This window comes from Meles meles, chromosome 13, assembly GCF_922984935.1.
Source record: "Meles meles chromosome 13, mMelMel3.1 paternal haplotype, whole genome shotgun sequence".
NCBI classification, from domain to species: Eukaryota; Metazoa; Chordata; class Mammalia; order Carnivora; family Mustelidae; genus Meles; species Meles meles.
The window spans coordinates 83,000,206-83,017,828 of NC_060078.1; the positions used below are offsets into that span (position 1 = coordinate 83,000,206).

General features: G+C 49.7%; 1 protein-coding gene across 3 annotated transcripts in view; it reads left to right on the forward strand.

The window, feature by feature from the left end:
- DOCK1 (dedicator of cytokinesis 1) overlaps positions 1–17,623 on the forward strand; it is a 489,703-nt gene that overhangs the window by 441,038 nt on the left and 31,042 nt on the right. For 2 of the 3 annotated variants that reach the window (XM_046026751.1, XM_046026752.1), the window contains exons 39-42: positions 11,469–11,558; positions 12,334–12,438; positions 16,660–16,801; positions 16,935–17,013. In XM_046026751.1, coding sequence (XP_045882707.1) covers positions 11,469–11,558; positions 12,334–12,438; positions 16,660–16,801; positions 16,935–17,013 — 416 coding nt within the window. Of the gene's footprint in view, positions 1–11,468; positions 11,563–12,333; positions 12,439–16,659; positions 16,802–16,934; positions 17,014–17,623 lie in introns of those variants that run through there. The other variant, XR_006821218.1, reaches the window with a different exon arrangement.

Genomic DNA, 17,623 nt, shown 5'->3' on the forward strand with positions numbered 1-17,623 from the left:
ACAAAAGGATGATGGCCACCTCTTTTCGTGGCTGTCTATAACGACCAAACCCTATTGAAAAGATAATGTGTGTTGTATTCATTCCCTACTGTCCTTGACATAGACAAAAAAAATCAAACTATTCAGAATAGCTTGGGGATCGCCCAGAGGCCACTTGGAAATGTTCTGTGGGTTATGACTGGTCCTGCAGTGGAACGGAATATATTTCTTCATAGCAACGAGATGCTTTCACAATTAAGGCTGATTACTAAAATTTTATTAGTTCAGCTGGGGAACCCTGTTTCTCAGCAAAGTCCTAGAAGAAATGAGGCTGATTCAGCCATTCCTTACCCTTATGACTTCCTGGCTTGCTGTCTTCTGGGCCTTGGAGTGGGCAGAGCAGGAGGGGGACCTGGGAGAGCCAAATGTCATCGGTGCTGAAGGCATGTGTGCCTTTGCTCACGACCATTTTGAGCTCTCACAGTTTCGATGCATCCTCTGACAGCATCGGCCCTGAGACTTCTCCTGGCACCCCTTATTCCCTCCCTCACACCCTGTATTCCGGCCACGTCACCCAAATGTGGGGGGCCTCACACACACACCAGCCCTGCCTGCCTCTGCCCAGTGGCTTCTGCTTCTCCTGCTCTTGGCTGGTTTCTTCCCATCTCAGCTTGAATGTCATCTCTCCTCTGACCCCCACAGTGTCCTCTCCTCGTCCACGGCACTCTCCAGTTTGCAGCGATAAGTTTGTGCATGTAGGTTGTCAGCAGCTCTATCAATAGGCTGTCAGCGCCAAGAACGTAGTAGCCACACATTTTCTTCCCACTGTGTGTCTAATTCTCAAAATGATTGGCATGTAACCCGGTGGGCATTTGTTGGAGAAACCAGTGAAAGAGTGAATGGATACTCAGCGGTTAAGAGTGACTTCTGACAGTGGGAAATGCTCATTTATCGTAGGTCAGTGGCCTTCAATAAGTAATAAATCAAAGAACAGAGTCCTTTTCATTTTTAGCAAAGGCAGCCTCGTATGAAGAGGGGAAAGAAAAGAATGTGTTCAGTTTAGAATAGAGTGGTTCTCAACCAGGACCCTCAGGAGACGTTTGAGGTTGGCCTGACTGGGGGAGCAGACAGCCCTCGCCCTGGTGGATGAAGGTCAGGGGCACTGCTGAACATCCTGGAACATATGGACAGTCGTACAGCAAAGAATTCTCCCGCCCAAAATGTCAGTATTACCAAGGCTGAGGCATCCTGGTTTTGAAAAGGCTCAAGTGACAAAAGATCAGAGGCAGAAGAGAAGCCGGCAGAGCAGCGCTCTCACGCGGTCCTGTCTTGGGGGAGACACGGAGATGGTTACGGGAAAGTGACCTATTGGCTTACCTGGAGTCCAGAAGACTGTGCTTGTTAATCACAGTTTAAGAGGGTTGTCTCCACAGTAGCTTTTAGACTTGTCTTGGCAAAACAGATTGAAAAGCACTTTCTGAGGATTTGTTACTTTTCCACCAGAGTGTCAGAGAACCAAAGCCCCCTCATCTGTCGGAAGCTCACTTGGAGAGTGAGCACAGGTGAGGGAGAAATTCGTCAGATGAGATCTGAAGTACCCGGGTGATTAGCTTCGAGGCACAAAAACTCAGTCTGACATCAACAAGCATGACATTTCCTGGGAAGAAGAGAACAGAAGGAAGCAATTACTCATCGCCTCCATCAGTCCCAATGGGTAGGAATATGCTCGAGTTTCAGCCGCCCGAAGTCTCAGTGGCTCTGGGCCACCCAGGAGTGGTTTTCACTCATGCCACATGTGTGTCCTGATGTCCCAGAGCCCAGATGGGCACGGGTTCCACTACAAAGAAACACAGCCATGAAGGGACGGCAAGTCGCCAGCCCGGGCCTTGCACGCCCTTGTCCAGAAATGACCCATGTGTTTCTGCTCATGCCATTGGCTAAAGCAAGCCACGGGACCACAGTGGGCCCCAGGGGGTGGAAGTGCCCAGAAGGAGAGGCAGACGTGCAGCACCTCCCCCTCTGAGGGCATTGAAGCAGACATGTGAGTCGGGCTTCTAACGGGGGGGCTCTCGAGGCACGTGGAGATGACCCCAGTAGATGTATGTTCTAGAAAAGGTGATAGACACACAAGTCCCCCAGCTAGTACAGCTCCCCGCAGCTGGACATGTGAAGATGGAGATACCTCACAGAACCTGGTGTTGGGCTTTGACTGCCATTTCTCCATAGTTGAATTTCCTTCTTCCGTCAAGGCGGGGCTGGGCATGGCGTGCACAGCAGGAGAAAGTGGGCTCCTGTTCCCTGTGGCTAGGACCCTGGAAACTGCCCAGCCAGGGAGGGAGGGAGGTAGGAGGTCACAGAAGGGATCAGAGTTGGGCACTTTGTGCCAGATCACTTTCATTTGGACATGGGTGTCCCTGCCGGGTGGAGGTCTGTGCAGGACTTGAGAAAAAGAACGTCCTCTGTGCCTTTTCGGAATTCAGTGGAATAAGACGAGTGGCTATAGTCATTGCTGCAGATCACCAAAGCTGATTTTGGGAGAGCTTCGATGTACACGTTTCCATACCCCATTCCCAGATTGCAGTCACCTTGGGGGAACCTATCTCCCAGTGGCTCTTGGGTGATGGAGGGCGAGTGTTCTAGGCAAGGGGAACTTGAGAAGGGGCTCAGTTAATGCGGGGGACCCCTGAGCAGGTGCACTGGGGAAGCTGGTGCTCAGGCAGTGGGTGGGACTGTAACCTGAGCATTCTGATCCTGGAGTCACAAGGGACATGTGGTCACTGGCACCTGAACATGGTCATTGGCATCTGAAGTGTGGCCGGTCCAAACCAAGACGGGCTGTCAGCATATAATACATGCGGGATTTTTAAGACTTAGTGTAAAGTAAAGAACATTGTTGAGAGCTGAGTTGTTTCTGCCAGAAATTCACATGGTCAAGTCCTAATCTCTAGGACCTCAGGATGTGACTGCTTTTCGACCTCTGTCCATGAAAGAGTTGATAAAGTAAAGCGAGGTCACTGGGATGGGCCCTGATCCAATCAGACCTGTGAACTTCTGAGAAGAGATTAGGACACAGACACACAGTAAGGACACTGTGAGGACAGAGTGAGAAGAGGTGCCTGTACACACCAAGGACGGAGGCCTCCAAAGAGACCATCCACACCAAGGACGGAGGCCTCCAGAACTCTGAGGGGATAAGTGAAGGGCTGGTACCCAGTCCATGTACGTACTTAGGGCCGCTAGAGCGACTCATGCCAGCATGAAGTATCTCACTAATTTCTGTGTTCTGATTTCGTGCCAGAATGGTAATGTTGTAGGTAAATTTTACTAAAATGAATTCCACTTTTTAAAATGTGGCTACTAGTCATTGGAAATGACATACTCGCCGTGCATCATGTTTCTATCGGACGGTGCTGATCTGAGCCAAAGACTGTTACTGAGTGTCTAGACCCTGGTCCTGCTGGCACGTCTGTCCACGGGCTGGTGTGAAGGGAGGGTTTGCCCTTCACCCTCCGGGGCCGTCTCAGGCAGCTGGGACTGCTTCTGTGCCTGTTGGCACCGTGCTGAGTGGATATTTGAAAAACTAGACAGTCTCTAAGAGAATTAGAACATGGGGACCAAAGCCAGGAAACAATAGAACTTCTGTCAGAACGGAAAGGGAAAGCATGATAACAAGCATCAAAATTAGATTTTTTTTTCTTGTGATCCAATGTCTTTTCTAAAATTTGGGGGGAAAAAACCTGTCAGGAGTGTGGGAGTTATTCACGTCAGGAAATTTGAGGGGATGCGTGAGTCAGGGACTCCTTTATGGCAGAGGACTCTTGGAAGGGAAAACACGGGGCAAATGTTAGGGAAGGAAAGAGGCAGAAACAGAGCTGTGAATGAAGATAAATCATGAGAAACCAAGAAAAATCAACATAGCTTTGTTGGAGCAAGATGCAGCTTTCTGGTGCTTATTTTATCTTATTTTATTATTAAAATGTAGCATTATGCCCCTCAGGTATGTTGTTCTCTTTCCTGCTTTGACCAAAATCAGCTACAATCTCATTCTCAGTTCCCAAGCTCTGAAGGATGAGTCACGTTCTCTCACTGTGATTTGCGTATCTAAGTGCCTTTGGGAGTGACAGCCCCTGACAGACGCGCTCTGATACCTGCACTGGCTGGGCCGGCATCCTCCCTGAGGCCCCGCTGAGCAGTTCCAGTCTTTGGACAGGAAAGGTGCGTCTAGAGGCAGCTCATCCACAGCCCTCTTCTCGTGAGCTCTCTCTTCCCGGCGTCTGGTCCCAGGGGCCTGCCCCCCTCTCCCTGCCGCTCTTCCCCGGGGGCCACCACACTTCATGAGACATACAGTAAAGTGTGTGGCCACAGTACCTAGCATGGCTTGAAGCACCTCAAAGATTCCCATGCCCCTGGGGTCCCCCAATCCCCCCACCTCCTCTTCAATCCTCTCTCTGCCCACAACATCTGGCCTTTGTCGAGAAAAGGCCAGATGCTCTTTGATTCCCAGCCGCCTGGACTTGCCATGGTCTTCCCTGGGTGTGGAAAGTCCCCTTGTCGCCTGCTGTCGTGTTCCCACGCTCTCTCCATCTTGGAGCCTTCCTGACCCCACCGTCCATGAAGATGTTGTCGTAGGCACCCTTTGCCCTGGGCCTTAGAACTATTTATATGTCTCCTGTCTCTCCATGCTTTGAATATCTCACCCTTTTCAGCCCCCGAGCACCCCGGGGATCTTGGTAAGATGCCGACTGCGATTCAGTAGGTCTTAGGTGGGGCCCGAGGCTGCGTGTTTCTAAGCAGCTCCTGGTAATGACAAGGGAGCGGGTCCAGGGACCACCTCGGTCACCAGGCCCTGCTTTGGCTGAAGCTCCTTGAGCTTCTGTGTCCCTCTCAGGGAGACCGGTGCTGCATAGAAACTGGACACTCGGGTGAGAAACGTTTTTAGTAAACTTTACTTTAGAGAGCAGTTTCGGGTTCACAGCAGAATTGAATGGGAAGTGCAGGGAGTCCCCCCCCAGGCACAGCTTCCGCACCATCAGCGCTGCCATTCTGGTTCGTCTTTCGCTGTGGAGCACCTTCTGGCCGGCACGTGAGCAAAAGACTTGGAAAGGGCACTGTCACTCAGACATGCCACAATGCGCCTTCTGTTAGGCATGTTTGTCTCCTCTGTGTGGTCTTGCTTCCTGGCCCAGGCTCTGAGTCCCTGAGAGATCTAAGCTCTCTCAGCTCACTTCTGCAGTGTGTGAGGTTTGGGGGGCTGGGGAAGCGTTCCCCAGGCTCCTTTCCCGAGCCTGACGCTTGCTCTACTTCAGTGCCACGTTCACTGCAGAGCCTACAGATCAGACAAAGACGATCTTGCAAAACCTGAGCCGGCTTTTCCTTCCTGGATTCTGTGCATCTTCTAGAAACGACAGTTCTCGGTCGGGATGGCTGCGGGGGCTCATCGGTGAGTGAGCAGGACCGCCACGCTGGGAGGGCATCTGGGGTGGGCCACAATCTCTGATTTCATTGCTGACCCAGGTTCCATCCCCAACGCCACGATCTGTGTGCCGTGATCTGCACGATCGCGTGATGCGGGATCATTTAAATCACAAGAATTTGGTGTGATCTCACATTTATTTCATCTTAAGGGGAAAACATTACAGCTCTGATTTAAAAACGTATATCCGGGTAAGGGGACCTCACGGCACGGTTGCATTTAAAGGCTGGGGATCACGAAATTCTAAAATGGAAACTCAGCAGGGCCGCAGTCTGGCAAAGTATGACTCAGTTAAAGCTTCATCGATACAGGCTGTCACCATGTGGCTGGATCCTTGCATAATTAAGAAAGTCTTCATTATGTCCTTAATGTATGGAAACTTTACACATTCCAGAGCTCATTTGCACTATTAAATTTACTCATCTTCCCAAGAGACACAGGGACAGAATCCAAGGCAGGGACGTCCCTCAAACACCTTGGCGGGCAGTGAAGGAGCGGGTGCCCGTGGAAGGCGTCCCAGGGGCTGCAGGGATGGCAAAGGACAAGGGACCAGGCTTGGAGTATATTAAAAGTTTCTCTGCCTTTGTGCTCTGAACGCTGTGACGCTGAATGGATTTTCTGCCGCTTAATACTGGACACTCCGGCTTTTGAATTATGTCCTGTTATCTTTCCGTGTTTCTTCCACACGAAGTCATTCTTCTATTTTTGCCTTTCTGTCCTTTTAAAAAGTTTTGAATGTCTTTCAGCCAAGCTCTTGGGCTTTTCATCTTTTTCTCTCTCTCCATAAAACGTCATTTCCTTCAGTTTCCCCTTTCATTCTTTTACGGTTCTTCCTTCCTGGGCTAATAACCACTCCTAGCTCCTTCTCCATTCTCTGCTTACCACCCGTTTGTGCGTCCCCCTGAAAGCCTGCTGTCGGGTTTCATCCTGGCAGATGGGCGTTCTTTCCCGAACACACTCTGCATTGTCTGCCTTATTGTGTTTAGTTGAGGCCTAGTAATTTTCAATAAAGCCCTTAATCCAAGTGCTTCGCTGAAAATTACCAGGCTTCTCTATGGAGGATGAGTCAAAAATAGCAGCCGTGCTATCGGGAGAGCAGCATCGGAGTGCGGGAGTCCGCAGTAAGCCATGTTAAGCCACCTCTGAAACTGGGAAGCAGCCCGGCGGCGCCTGGAGAGGGAGAGCGGGACTGCTGGCCAGCGTACGGGGCGAGGCTCCCACTCGGCTTCCTGCCCCAGCTCCGTTTCCTTTTCCCTGAAAATAACCTCGCCTCGACAAAGTTCGCACTTTGCCTTGTGCCCAAGTCAAAAATGAGGCATCGCACGTCTTCCTGTGAACTAAAAATAGGTATTTGGGAAGTCAGTGTCTGCATTTGGTGAAATGATTCCATTTCTTCCCTAAGTCTTTGGGGTGAAGTTTTCTCGTCCAATGAGTTTCCCTTTTAAAGCGCGGCGGTGATCGTGGGGAGTTCGGCGGTGATCGTGGGGAGTTCAGGCACAGGCAGAGACACCGGTCTTCCTGGGTCACTCTCAGCAGCCCCAGATGTTTGGGCATCTGGGTATTTGCCAGCATCTGTTCAGTGAGGCAGGATCTGACCTGCTAACGTGTTCCCAGAGATCACGCTGATACTGATTTGCTCCCATAAAAAAGGAATAAGTTTGTCTTTTTATCAAAGCATGAGCAAAATCAGTGCTTAGAGTCTGTAACCACACTACTCCCCATGGTCTGCAGGGTCCCTAACAGGTGTTCCATGACCAGGGCTGGAATGACGGAGGCCAGGCCTCCAGGGCGGCCAGTCCACCCCCGGGCTTGTGTGCAAGCAGATCCGTAAAACCTTCCTCTGGTCCGTCATGCTGGTGGGTGCTGGGTGTGCCCGTCTAACAAGTGTGGGAGTGACTGCTTCTTTTAGGGAGAAAGGAAAGGCTTCCTGGAGGAGGTGACATGTAGATTGGCTCCTGAGGAAGGAGATAACATTTGCCTGGCGATGGCTGGAGGGACTGGAAAGAGACTGACTCCCAGGCTCCTGGACCCGCTCACTGGACAAGACCTAAATCTGGTTCTGGGCCGCCTCGCTTCTCTCTGTGCTGCGGGGCCTCAGCTGGAGTTCTGGATTCTTCCATGCCGTAGCACCTTCATCCATGCAGACATGAGAGACCTACATGGGGTGGGAAATTCAGAGTTTGCTGAATAGGAGTCTTCCCCCAGCAATTGCCTGGAGAATCAGCTGACTTGTAGAGGAACGGCTGAAACCTGGCATCCCATAAAACGTCTTCACTGGGGACTCCTGGGGGGCTCAGTTGGTTAAGCATCTGCCTTTGGCTCAGGTCATGATCCCACGCCCACGGTCCCGGAATCAAGGCCCACATCGGCCTCCAAGCTCGTCGAGGAGTCTGCTTCTCCCTCACTCTGCCCCTGCTCATGTGCTTTTTCTGTTTCTCTCTCAAATAAATAAATAAACAAATAAAATCTTAAAACAAAACAAAAAGCATCTTCACCGGTGAGTCACTTAGACAAGTAAGTGAATTAAACCAGAGTTGTCCACGCAGTCCCAGTGAGTCATCACCAGCCTGAATTATCAATAAGGGACAGTTGTCCTGGCTGGCGTCTTCTCTCTCGTCTGCCACGGCTTCTTTGTCCAGGGAGGTCAGTGTTGTTCTGCCTGAGTGGCTCACCATCAACTGAGTAGTTCTTGGTAGGAAATCCATAGCTGTTCTCTTCTCTACAGTCACTGCTGTCTGGGAATTAAGGGAAGAGTTTCATCAGAAAAAGAAAAAAAAAAGTTTCGGGCACCTGGGTGGCGCAGTCTGTTGAACATCCAGCTCTTGGTTTCGGCTCAGGTCACGATCTCAGGGTCATGAGATCAAGCCCCGCATGGAGCATGGTGTCTGCTTGAGATTCTCTCTCTCTCCCTGCCCCTCCCACTTGTGCGTGCACTCTCTCTCGCTCGCTCTCTCTCAAATAAATACATCTTTTTAAAAAGAAGAAAGGAAAAAAAAATGTATTCATGAAACGTGAAGAAATGGGACTTACTGAAACTGGGAGGTTCAGAATGATGGGGACAAGATGGTCCTCTCGAGCATGAAGGAGCCAAGATCCTCTGCCGGCAAGAGCTGGTGGGACCCTGCTCTGCTGCAAGTAACCGGGGATGTCAAGAATGCAATAAAGTGGATTAAGGATTTTAATCAGAAAACAAGGTTGTGTGAGGATCTGGTGCTTTTTCATTCAGGGCTATGATAAACCTCATCGCCTAGCCCAGGAGCTGAGGCAGGACATTCAAACCCACAGGTCAAAGCAGTTCTTTTCTGGAGGTCATCTCGATCTTGATCACATGGAATTTGTCTTCTCCCTGGTACTGAAGCATCTTTCCGTGTGTTCATATCGGAAATAGGAATTGCCCCTGCTCCTTCGATCCCTGTCCAATTAAAAGTAGACGAAAATCTCCTGATGCAGAATCCGTAAGGCCCTGGGCGGGGGAGGGAGTGGGGAGAAGGTGTATTTATAGAGAATCTGATAGAAAACACAACCATGTCACCTCAGGGTGAGTTGGATAAGATATTTATTCAAGACTAACATTTCTTTTAAAAACAATTACTTTTGGTATGTATCCAAAGCATCTCATCTGTCATTTAGGATAAAAACAGATTAAGCTTTTACTCAGTAATAAATTAGACGCCCAAACATTCTAGACAGCTAATAGAGTATGTGTTTGCTTGCACAAAACTTAAACAAAATTCCCTTGACAGAATCACAAGTAAAGGTAATGTTTTCTTTGAAATGGAAAGACTCTAAGGGAGGAATTGGTCACTGGAGCTTTAAAGAAATACAAAGTGTGAGAGGCTTCCCCTTCCTAGAAATGTGAGTTTGGGCCCCGGTAGAGGACCCAGGAGGATCTGGAGCCGCAGATTAAAACAGAGAATGCAGGGCAGCTGTGAACGCTCCAGCAGGATGGAGACTTGAGGGCTCTGGGGAGGGGAACAGGTACGCGGACCCAGGAAGGGCATCTTGGCCACGTTCTCTTCCCTGGGCACTGGTCCCATCTCAAAAATCTTTTTCTACTCTGGGCTTATTTTTATTTTGTCTTGCAGAGTATTAAAGTGTAACTCTTCTTCCAGAATAGCTTTTTTCCTCCTAAAAAAATAACAGATGGTTTATTTAAGTAGTGGCTCTAAAGAGTATTTTAAATCTATTGGGCTATTTAGTAATAGGTAAGGCCCTCGATGGTCATTCTACTAAGAAGCAAAGACCAACCAGCAGAGGAGTCCTCAGCAACAAGGATGTGCCAGGAAGGGGCCCAGCGGCTTGTTTCTCAGCAGGAGCCTGGGGTTCGTGGTTAGCCTAGTATCCTCTCAAACCCATCCCAGTAGGAGGGGGTGGGAGAAGCTAGAAATGCTCTGGCATCGTCGTTGTTACGGGCTGAATGTTTGCGTTCCTCCCTCCCCACCCCCAAACCACCAAATTCTTCTGTTGATCTACCACCTGATAGTATTCGGAGATGGAACCTTTGGGACGTAATTATGTTCATCCTGGGTCATGAGTAGGGTTGGTGCCATGATGGGATTCCTGCTCTTCTACGAAGAAGAAGAGAGCTCACTCAAGGCCCTTGGAGCACACAGTGAGAAGGTGCTGGCCCACAGTCAAGAAGAGAGCCCACGCCAAGAACCGAATCTGCCTGCACCTTGATCTTGGATGTCCCAGCTTCCAGAACTGTGAGAAATAAATGTCTGCTGTTTAAGCCGCCCCATCTACGGTGCTTTATTATAGCAGCCCAAACTATGACTGTCATCAAAAGCAAGAACTTCGGAAGAATTTCAGGCTGGGCCAGGTTACCTCTCTGTGCCCTTGGGCAACTTACTGATCTGTCTGATCCCCAACCTCCTTATCTGCAAAATGGGTATAATGAAGTCCTTCCTGACAAGGCAGGGGACTTGCTGGACAGAGAGCAAGTTTGGAGTCACTTGTCCTGACTTGAGCGCTACCATCTTGTGGGAATGGTGGCAGTCGGGAGATGGATGGTTCCTGGCTGCGGACATATGTGGGATGGTGTCATGCTTTCCTGATTTGAAGTCAGCAGGCTTCAGTTCTTTTGATAAACATTCTTGAGCAGACCCTCGGCTGTGGTCCGGTGGTTTCCACTAACGCTCAGTTCCTCAAGGGGCTTGTGGTCTCTGAGAAGGAATGACAGAGAAGCAGTCCAGTTTCTCTCCATAACCAGAAGGTTGGAAGTCAGGGGATGCTGGGTCATCGTAGGAGCATGAGAGTTGGCACCCAGAAAGCCTTCCTGGAGGTCCTCCATATGTGACCTATTCTTCTTGAGTAAACCACTTGATTTTCCCCAAGAAAAATAAGGGAAATTCAGGTCTTACCGTATGTATCAGAAAAGTATTCTGTATGTCAAAATTTATCAGCTTTCTAATACGTCAGTTACCTAATTGGAAATCCTCTTTCAAACTAATACCCCAGAAAGTTCCCTCTTTCAGAATGATGGCAGGCTTTATAGACTCACAGTATTTCCACACACACAGCAACTCCTTGTGAGCTCTCATTTAGAGTTGAAATACATCCTGTTCTTTCTGACAGTCCAGTGTTTGTTTAATGGGACGATTGGGGAAAGGAGCAAAACCAGGCCTTGTACCCTCTCCTGCACGGCGACTCCTTCCGCTGGCTCCCCTGTTGCTCCGACCATTGGGCTTCAGCAGCTGTACCTGGCAGCCGGAGAGAGGACAGAGCGGGCCAGACCTGGTGGGCAGACTGCTCTGACCCTGGGCAGGGGCCAGCATGACTGACCCGCCAGTAGTGGACCCATTCAGTCAACTGACGTCTGGTCATGAGCCAAAGGACCGTAGGCTCTAGAGAATGCTTGTATTTTTGTAACATTATTCCTGTAGCGTTTTCAGATTCGGCAAGCGTGTTTCCAGATTGTTTCGTGACGAACAGTTGTATTTTACTCTTTCATTCCTTGACTGCACGATGCCGCGTTGGGTTTCTTTTTCTCCTTTTTCTTTCTTTTTCCTCACAGATGTGGGAGGAGGCCATTGCTCTTGGTAAGGAACTTGCCGAACAGTATGAAAACGAGATGTTTGATTACGAACAGCTCAGTGAGTTGCTGGTAAGTCCACTTTTCTTTATAGTTAAAGGAACACAGGTGATCTATGCTTGTTTTTCCGGGATTTCTCTTTCCGTTTTAACTTGGAGATTCTCTTCAGGTCCTCTGCGGCTGTGGCCATGGTCCTCCATTTTGCCCAGGAGGACGGTCTTGATATATTTGCTGGCTGATTCTGGCCCACAAGTACTCACTTACATTCCCAGCGGGGCTTTGGTAGCCAGGCTCTACGATTTTTCTGAGCTTTTATGTGTCAGCAACTGCTGGCTCCACACGTACAGTGCTCTTGACGGCCCGAGAGTCTCTGAGAGTCGCTGCTGGATTAAAACTGACCCCGTCCACGAGACGGGTGGGTGGTGGGAGAGGAGCCTAGACCTTTCTCCTGCCATTAATTTAGACCAGAATTCTGCCCCTTTAAATTCTTCTTTAATGTATCCCAGTATCTAATTGATACCAGTTTTTTAAATCCCGAAGACTAGCCATTTAATTATAAGAAAAAAACATTTCTGTGGCACCTCTTTGGTTATCAGAAACATGGATAAATCCTACTGGTTACTGATTCCGGCTCTTCTGGTCAGATTCTCTGCTAAACACTGGGGGTGAGTGACAGATTCTGTCAAAGCCGCATGGCAAGGTGACCAGATGCCTGTGTCCCGGGCTGAGCCTCCCACATCCTCACCCTCCCACCCAACTGGAATTGCCAAAGCTTGAAGAGCCCACCGGAAGATTCTAGAAGAAACTGAATGCTATTCAAACCTGACGTTTTCTTTCTTCCTTTCAGAAAAAACAGGCTCAGTTTTATGAAAACATCGTCAAAGTGATAAGACCTAAACCAGACTATTTCGCTGTTGGCTACTATGGACAAGGATTCCCCACATTCCTTCGGGTAAATTTTGATTCTGTTAAATCAGAGCCAGGATTGCTCCCTGGCCAGAGAGCCTCTTCCCATTCTGAGGAATGATTTAGAGTTTGTATTTGTGGGTCAGAGTCTGAATCTGTGCTCTTAACAGCTCTGTGCTTAGTTTAGGGTGTGAAAGAAGGTCTGATAATATTTTCTTTGATTGCATATAAACCTTCCATCTGATTTTCCTAAAATGTGTGGTTTTTTTTTAATTGTGATAAAGTACAGATAACATAAAATTTACCATCTTAACCAGTTTTAAGTGTATGGTTCCGTACACTGCTGTGCAGTCATCCATCTGCGAACTTTTTCATCTCTCCAAACTGAAATTCCATAGCCAGTTAAACAGTAGTCTGCATTACCCCACTTCCCAGCCCCTGGCAACACCCTGCTCCTTTATGTCTCTAGGAATTTGCCTGCTATCAGTAGCTCATAAAGTGAAATCATACGGTGCTCGTCCTTTGGCGTCTGGTCCGTTTCCCTCGGCACGGTGTCTTCAGGTTATCCGTGTTGGAGCACGTGTCGCCTTCCCCTCCTTTTTACGGCTGAGTAATATTCCACCACACAGCTTTACCACATTTCACTTATCCGTCTGTCCTTCAGTGAACGTTTGGGTTGTTTTGGCTACTGTGAATAATATTGCCATGAACATGTATAATTTTAATTATATGAGCAATTGCAAGTGGATTTCCATGGCTGCGTGGCTGGGGACTCCGGGTCACGCTCCCTCCCTTGGACAGGTGTGTGTCGTTTTACACACGATTGAAGACACGCTGTGACTGTCCGCCAGATGCCCCTTCCCTGGCGCTCACGAGGCCAAGAAATTGTGTAAATAAATGCTTCTTGACCTACTAATAGAATTGTTTGAAGTTTCTCGTGGTGCCATTGACCAGTGGGTCATGATTTCTTATCATTTCTTATGATATTTTTTTTAAGACACATGGTTTTCTCTCATGCTAGGAGACCATGCATGATGCCTCTGGATTCCGGGAAGGCGGTCTCTTGCCTAGAACACAGCCGTCTGGGGCAGTAAGATCTGGTCAGGAGGTTTTTCTTGTCCCAGAGTGTGTCCCTTTGGCCCTGGTGGTTCTGATTACATGGAAGTCCCCAATAGGATAAGATACTCCTTGGTGCCATAAGCAGGAAGGACTTCCTTGCTGAGGGCCTGATGTTGTTTATACGACAACCACCAGTGAGCCTCGCAGGCCTGGTCTGCTCCGAAAATGGACCTGTTGGTTTATGCACTCTCTCGGGGTCCTGTGTGACTGGGGCATCGGCCCCGCCCTGTCACTGCTGGTCCGCCCACTCTCCTTGTGAGGCTGAGCCAGGACACACCTAAGACAGCGGTAGACCAGAAGCCCAGATTCTGGAGACAGTCTTCTTACCAAAGAATGACTAAAGGACATTTCGTTATAAATTAAGTTATAAATGTTCCCCTAAATCAGGGAAGATTTTTGAAATTAGTTCTATTTTATATAAAAAACCCAGCTATAGTAGGAGCTTGGAGTCGATGTTGTTAAAGGCTTTAATTAATGTGTATGAATCTGTGGGTGCATCCCCGTTTGTGTCTGAAGAAACAGAGAGACCCACACTAAACCACGGCTGACCTGTGCCGTGCCAAGGCGTTCCAGCATGTAAGTGGCCCTCCCGGGGTAGTGCTGTGGCTCAAGGCCACTGACTGGCTCTGCGCTGGCTTCCTGACATGCTGGGGGTGGGGCGGGCACTTTGCAGTCCCCGAGCGAGGAGACGCCTGGTGTGTGCTGGGAGGGCACACACGACGTGTGCTCCAGGGACCGCACTGGGTCACCTCCCCCATCCAAAGGACAAAATGCAAAGTGCGAATGAAGAGTTTAACGGGCTTGATTAATATTGAACTGATTACTCAGTTCCCCGCCGCACCTGAATAATTTCGTGGGACTATAGCAGTATATTTACGACGCTTCACAGATCACCTGTCAGGGGTCAGTCTGACAATGACATTAGCAGTTGCAAAAAAGCAGGTGAAATGTTTGGCTCTTTAATGCCTCTGCGAACTGGCTGTCCCTTTTGCTTTGTTTTTCTTTGAGAATTAGTCTCATTAGGTTGTTTCTTTGGTTTTGTTTTTGGGGTTTTTTTTTCTTTGCCTTCATGTTAATATTTATGGTTCTTACAAGCAATAAATATCTGAGTGTATGTACATTTCTCCCTTATTTTCATGTTTGAAGGGACTGCTTCAGAATGCACAATAATTGACATTTCTAGAAAATGTTAGTGGTGTTTTCATCTGTACTCACTAGTATTTTTCTGTTAAAGCCTTTATATACATTTTATTATTGTGTCTTTCTTCCAGTGTAGAGAGTAATAGATGCATGTGAGTTCGTAGTAGCCTGTTATACATTAAATCTTCCTGGATTTCTGAAATGTTTGGCTTTATATAGCCTTAAAAGATGCCCACACTGTGTTTGTATTTCTAATTAAGACTACGTATTACTTTGGTTTCTGCTTGACATTATTTTTTCGGGAAAGAACATTTTTCTTCCATAATGGGTACTTTAAGACATACCTGAGCACAAAGTGAAAAAAAAAAATTCAATTCTTAAACTGTTCCTTCTGGAGTGATTTATAGGGACTCAGATAAGTCAGGGCTAAGGAAGGAAATAAACTGAGTGCCATAGGATCTCTCTTTATCTTTTAAAAGTTCATTAATTAGACAGACTCTAATTTGACTTCACACTTACTCTCCAGGAGACGAGGGAAAGAACATCCAGCAGAATGCTGTCCTGTCTGGCTGGCTGTCTCTCCTCTCTGGCGTCTGGCCGGGGCCATGACAGATGACAAGGCCGCGCCGGACTCCCAGCCAGCCAGCCTAGGGTCTCCGGCTCAGGGTCCCCTGATTGAAACAACAGGTCCCGTGAGGGAAAGCATCAGCCCAGCCTCCCATTTCTCGGGTCCTGTGGCATCTTTTCGTTCTTACCGTTTTCCTTCAGGACCGGACAGGCGGGGCGGGCAGGGTGTCGGGAGACAGGGGGTGTAGGCTCGGCCGACGTCACACGACCCCTCGCCACCTTTCCGTGACTCAGCTGACAGCTCAGGGCACACCGTTGGCTCTGTGAAGGTACAGGGACCTGCTACATCTCAGAAGCAGAAAACTCCCTAGAGCTCCGTCTCCTGAGGGACCGTGTCACACCCACACAGAAATGGCCTCTACAGGGCAGCCTGTGTGAGGAAGAACGCTCGCCTGCCTAACACCCACCCCAGGGTCGCCTCGCCCTCGAAAACCACCCCCAGTTGGGCTCTCCAACTCGGAGTTCATGGCGGTGACAGAGTGGCATGGGAGAGGGACAAAAGCCGGCTGTTAGAAGGAGAACTCTGACCCTGCCCGCCTCTCAGCAGGGGGTGATTCTTCACACGAGGCGGCCCTGCGGTGAGGGAGGTGCTGCCATCCCCCTCCGGTTTCTCACCACCAGAGGCCGCGGTCCTCACGCCTGTCCCCTCTGGTCTCCGCCCCATTCCCTGCTTCGGCTCTGCCCTTGGCTGCGTCCTGCCTGAGACGCCTCAGAGGGTCGTGCTCGGGCTCCGAGCGGTGAGGCCCCCCTCAGACTCACGGTCTCTTAACTTCCTCTCAGGAGACGAAAGCTAGCTCATTGGGGCCTCCCCGAAAAGACCCACTTGCCCGCGTGCCTTGACCCTTTCTAGCTGCCTCACGCCCCCCAGAAGGCGGGCCCCGATGGCCCACTCCGCCCCCCGGTGGTTCTAGCCCAGCGCCGCTGTGGGACGGAAGCGCATCCGCGGCCGTCGGGCGAGTTGCGTTCGGTGCTTCTTCAACACTGGTGACTCCTGTGCGGTCCCCGCGCTGCTGATTGATAAGACTAGTGCACCTCCAAGCTGTTCTTCAATCAGCGACTTAAAAAAAGAAAAACAAGGGGCGCCTGGGTGGCTCAGTGGGTTAAAGCCTCTGCCTTCGGCTCAGGTCATGATCCCAGGGTCCTCGGATCGAGCCCCGCATCTGGCTGTCTGCTCCGCGGGGAGCCTGCTTCCTCCTCTCTCTCTCTCTCTGCCTGCCTGTCTGTGTACTGGTGATCTCTGTCTGTCAAATAAATAAATAAAATCTTTAAGAAAAAAAGAAAGAAAAGAAAAAAAAAAACATATTTTGAAGACCGTGCGTTGGCGCATGCGTGGGTCCTGGCCTTTCCCCCGCTGGTATTTAATGAATGTCATTGTTTCCAGGGGAAAGTTTTCATTTACCGAGGGAAGGAGTATGAACGCAGGGAAGATTTCGAAGCTCGGCTATTAACCCAGTTCCCCAACGCCGAGAAAATGAAGACAACATCTCCACCAGGCGACGACATTAAAAACTCTCCTGGCCAGTGTATCCTTTCCGACAAGCCTGCGGAATGGGACACGGCCACCATGCCGTGTGCCTGGGTGGCTGGATGAGCCTGGGGGCCCCATCACGGCCAACGTGCACCCCTCCGGCTGGTCCTTAACCCCTTTGCCCTCAGATATCCAGTGCTTCACCGTAAAGCCCAAACTCGATCTGCCCCCGAAGTTTCACAGGCCTGTGTCGGAGCAGATTGTAAGGTAAGCACCTCGTTTCTCCCATCCACCGGGAGGCGGGAGAAGGGCTGGGCGCTAAGAATTTCACCCCTCGAGACACTGGATTGTAGCCTTTGACTTGCTTTCCAGATGCTCTTTCTATTGACTTAGAAGAGCAAGGGAAGCAAATTCTTTCTAGCATCCAAACAGTGAGGGTACCCTTGTTGCCGGAGGGTACAAGAGCTACTCCTTTCCTGAGACGAGGAAAACTTGGGAGGACAGAAGAGAAACTCTGGTCTCCTTATGCCCTGCCAGGGGGACGGGGCGGGGGACGGTGGTCCCTGCAGAGCTTAGCAGCCCAGTCCCAACCCAGCACTTCCGAGTCCACACGCCTGGGGAGGGCCAGAGTGTTTGTGTGCTGTAAGGCAGGACAAGGGATTGGGGCGTTTTCTTTTCTGGGTGGAGAAGCCCCAGATCCCTGCAGCCCCACGATTATGTCATGTGGGATGATGGGGCAGATTGTTAGACTCACTGGCCGGCTGTCCGAATTTGAGGGTTTATGCCTCTCTGCTGAGTTGCCCCGGACCTAGCAGTGCTGTAGAGACCCCCTGCTTGAGATGTTCTGTTGATGTTCAGACTTTTCTTTCTGTGAAAT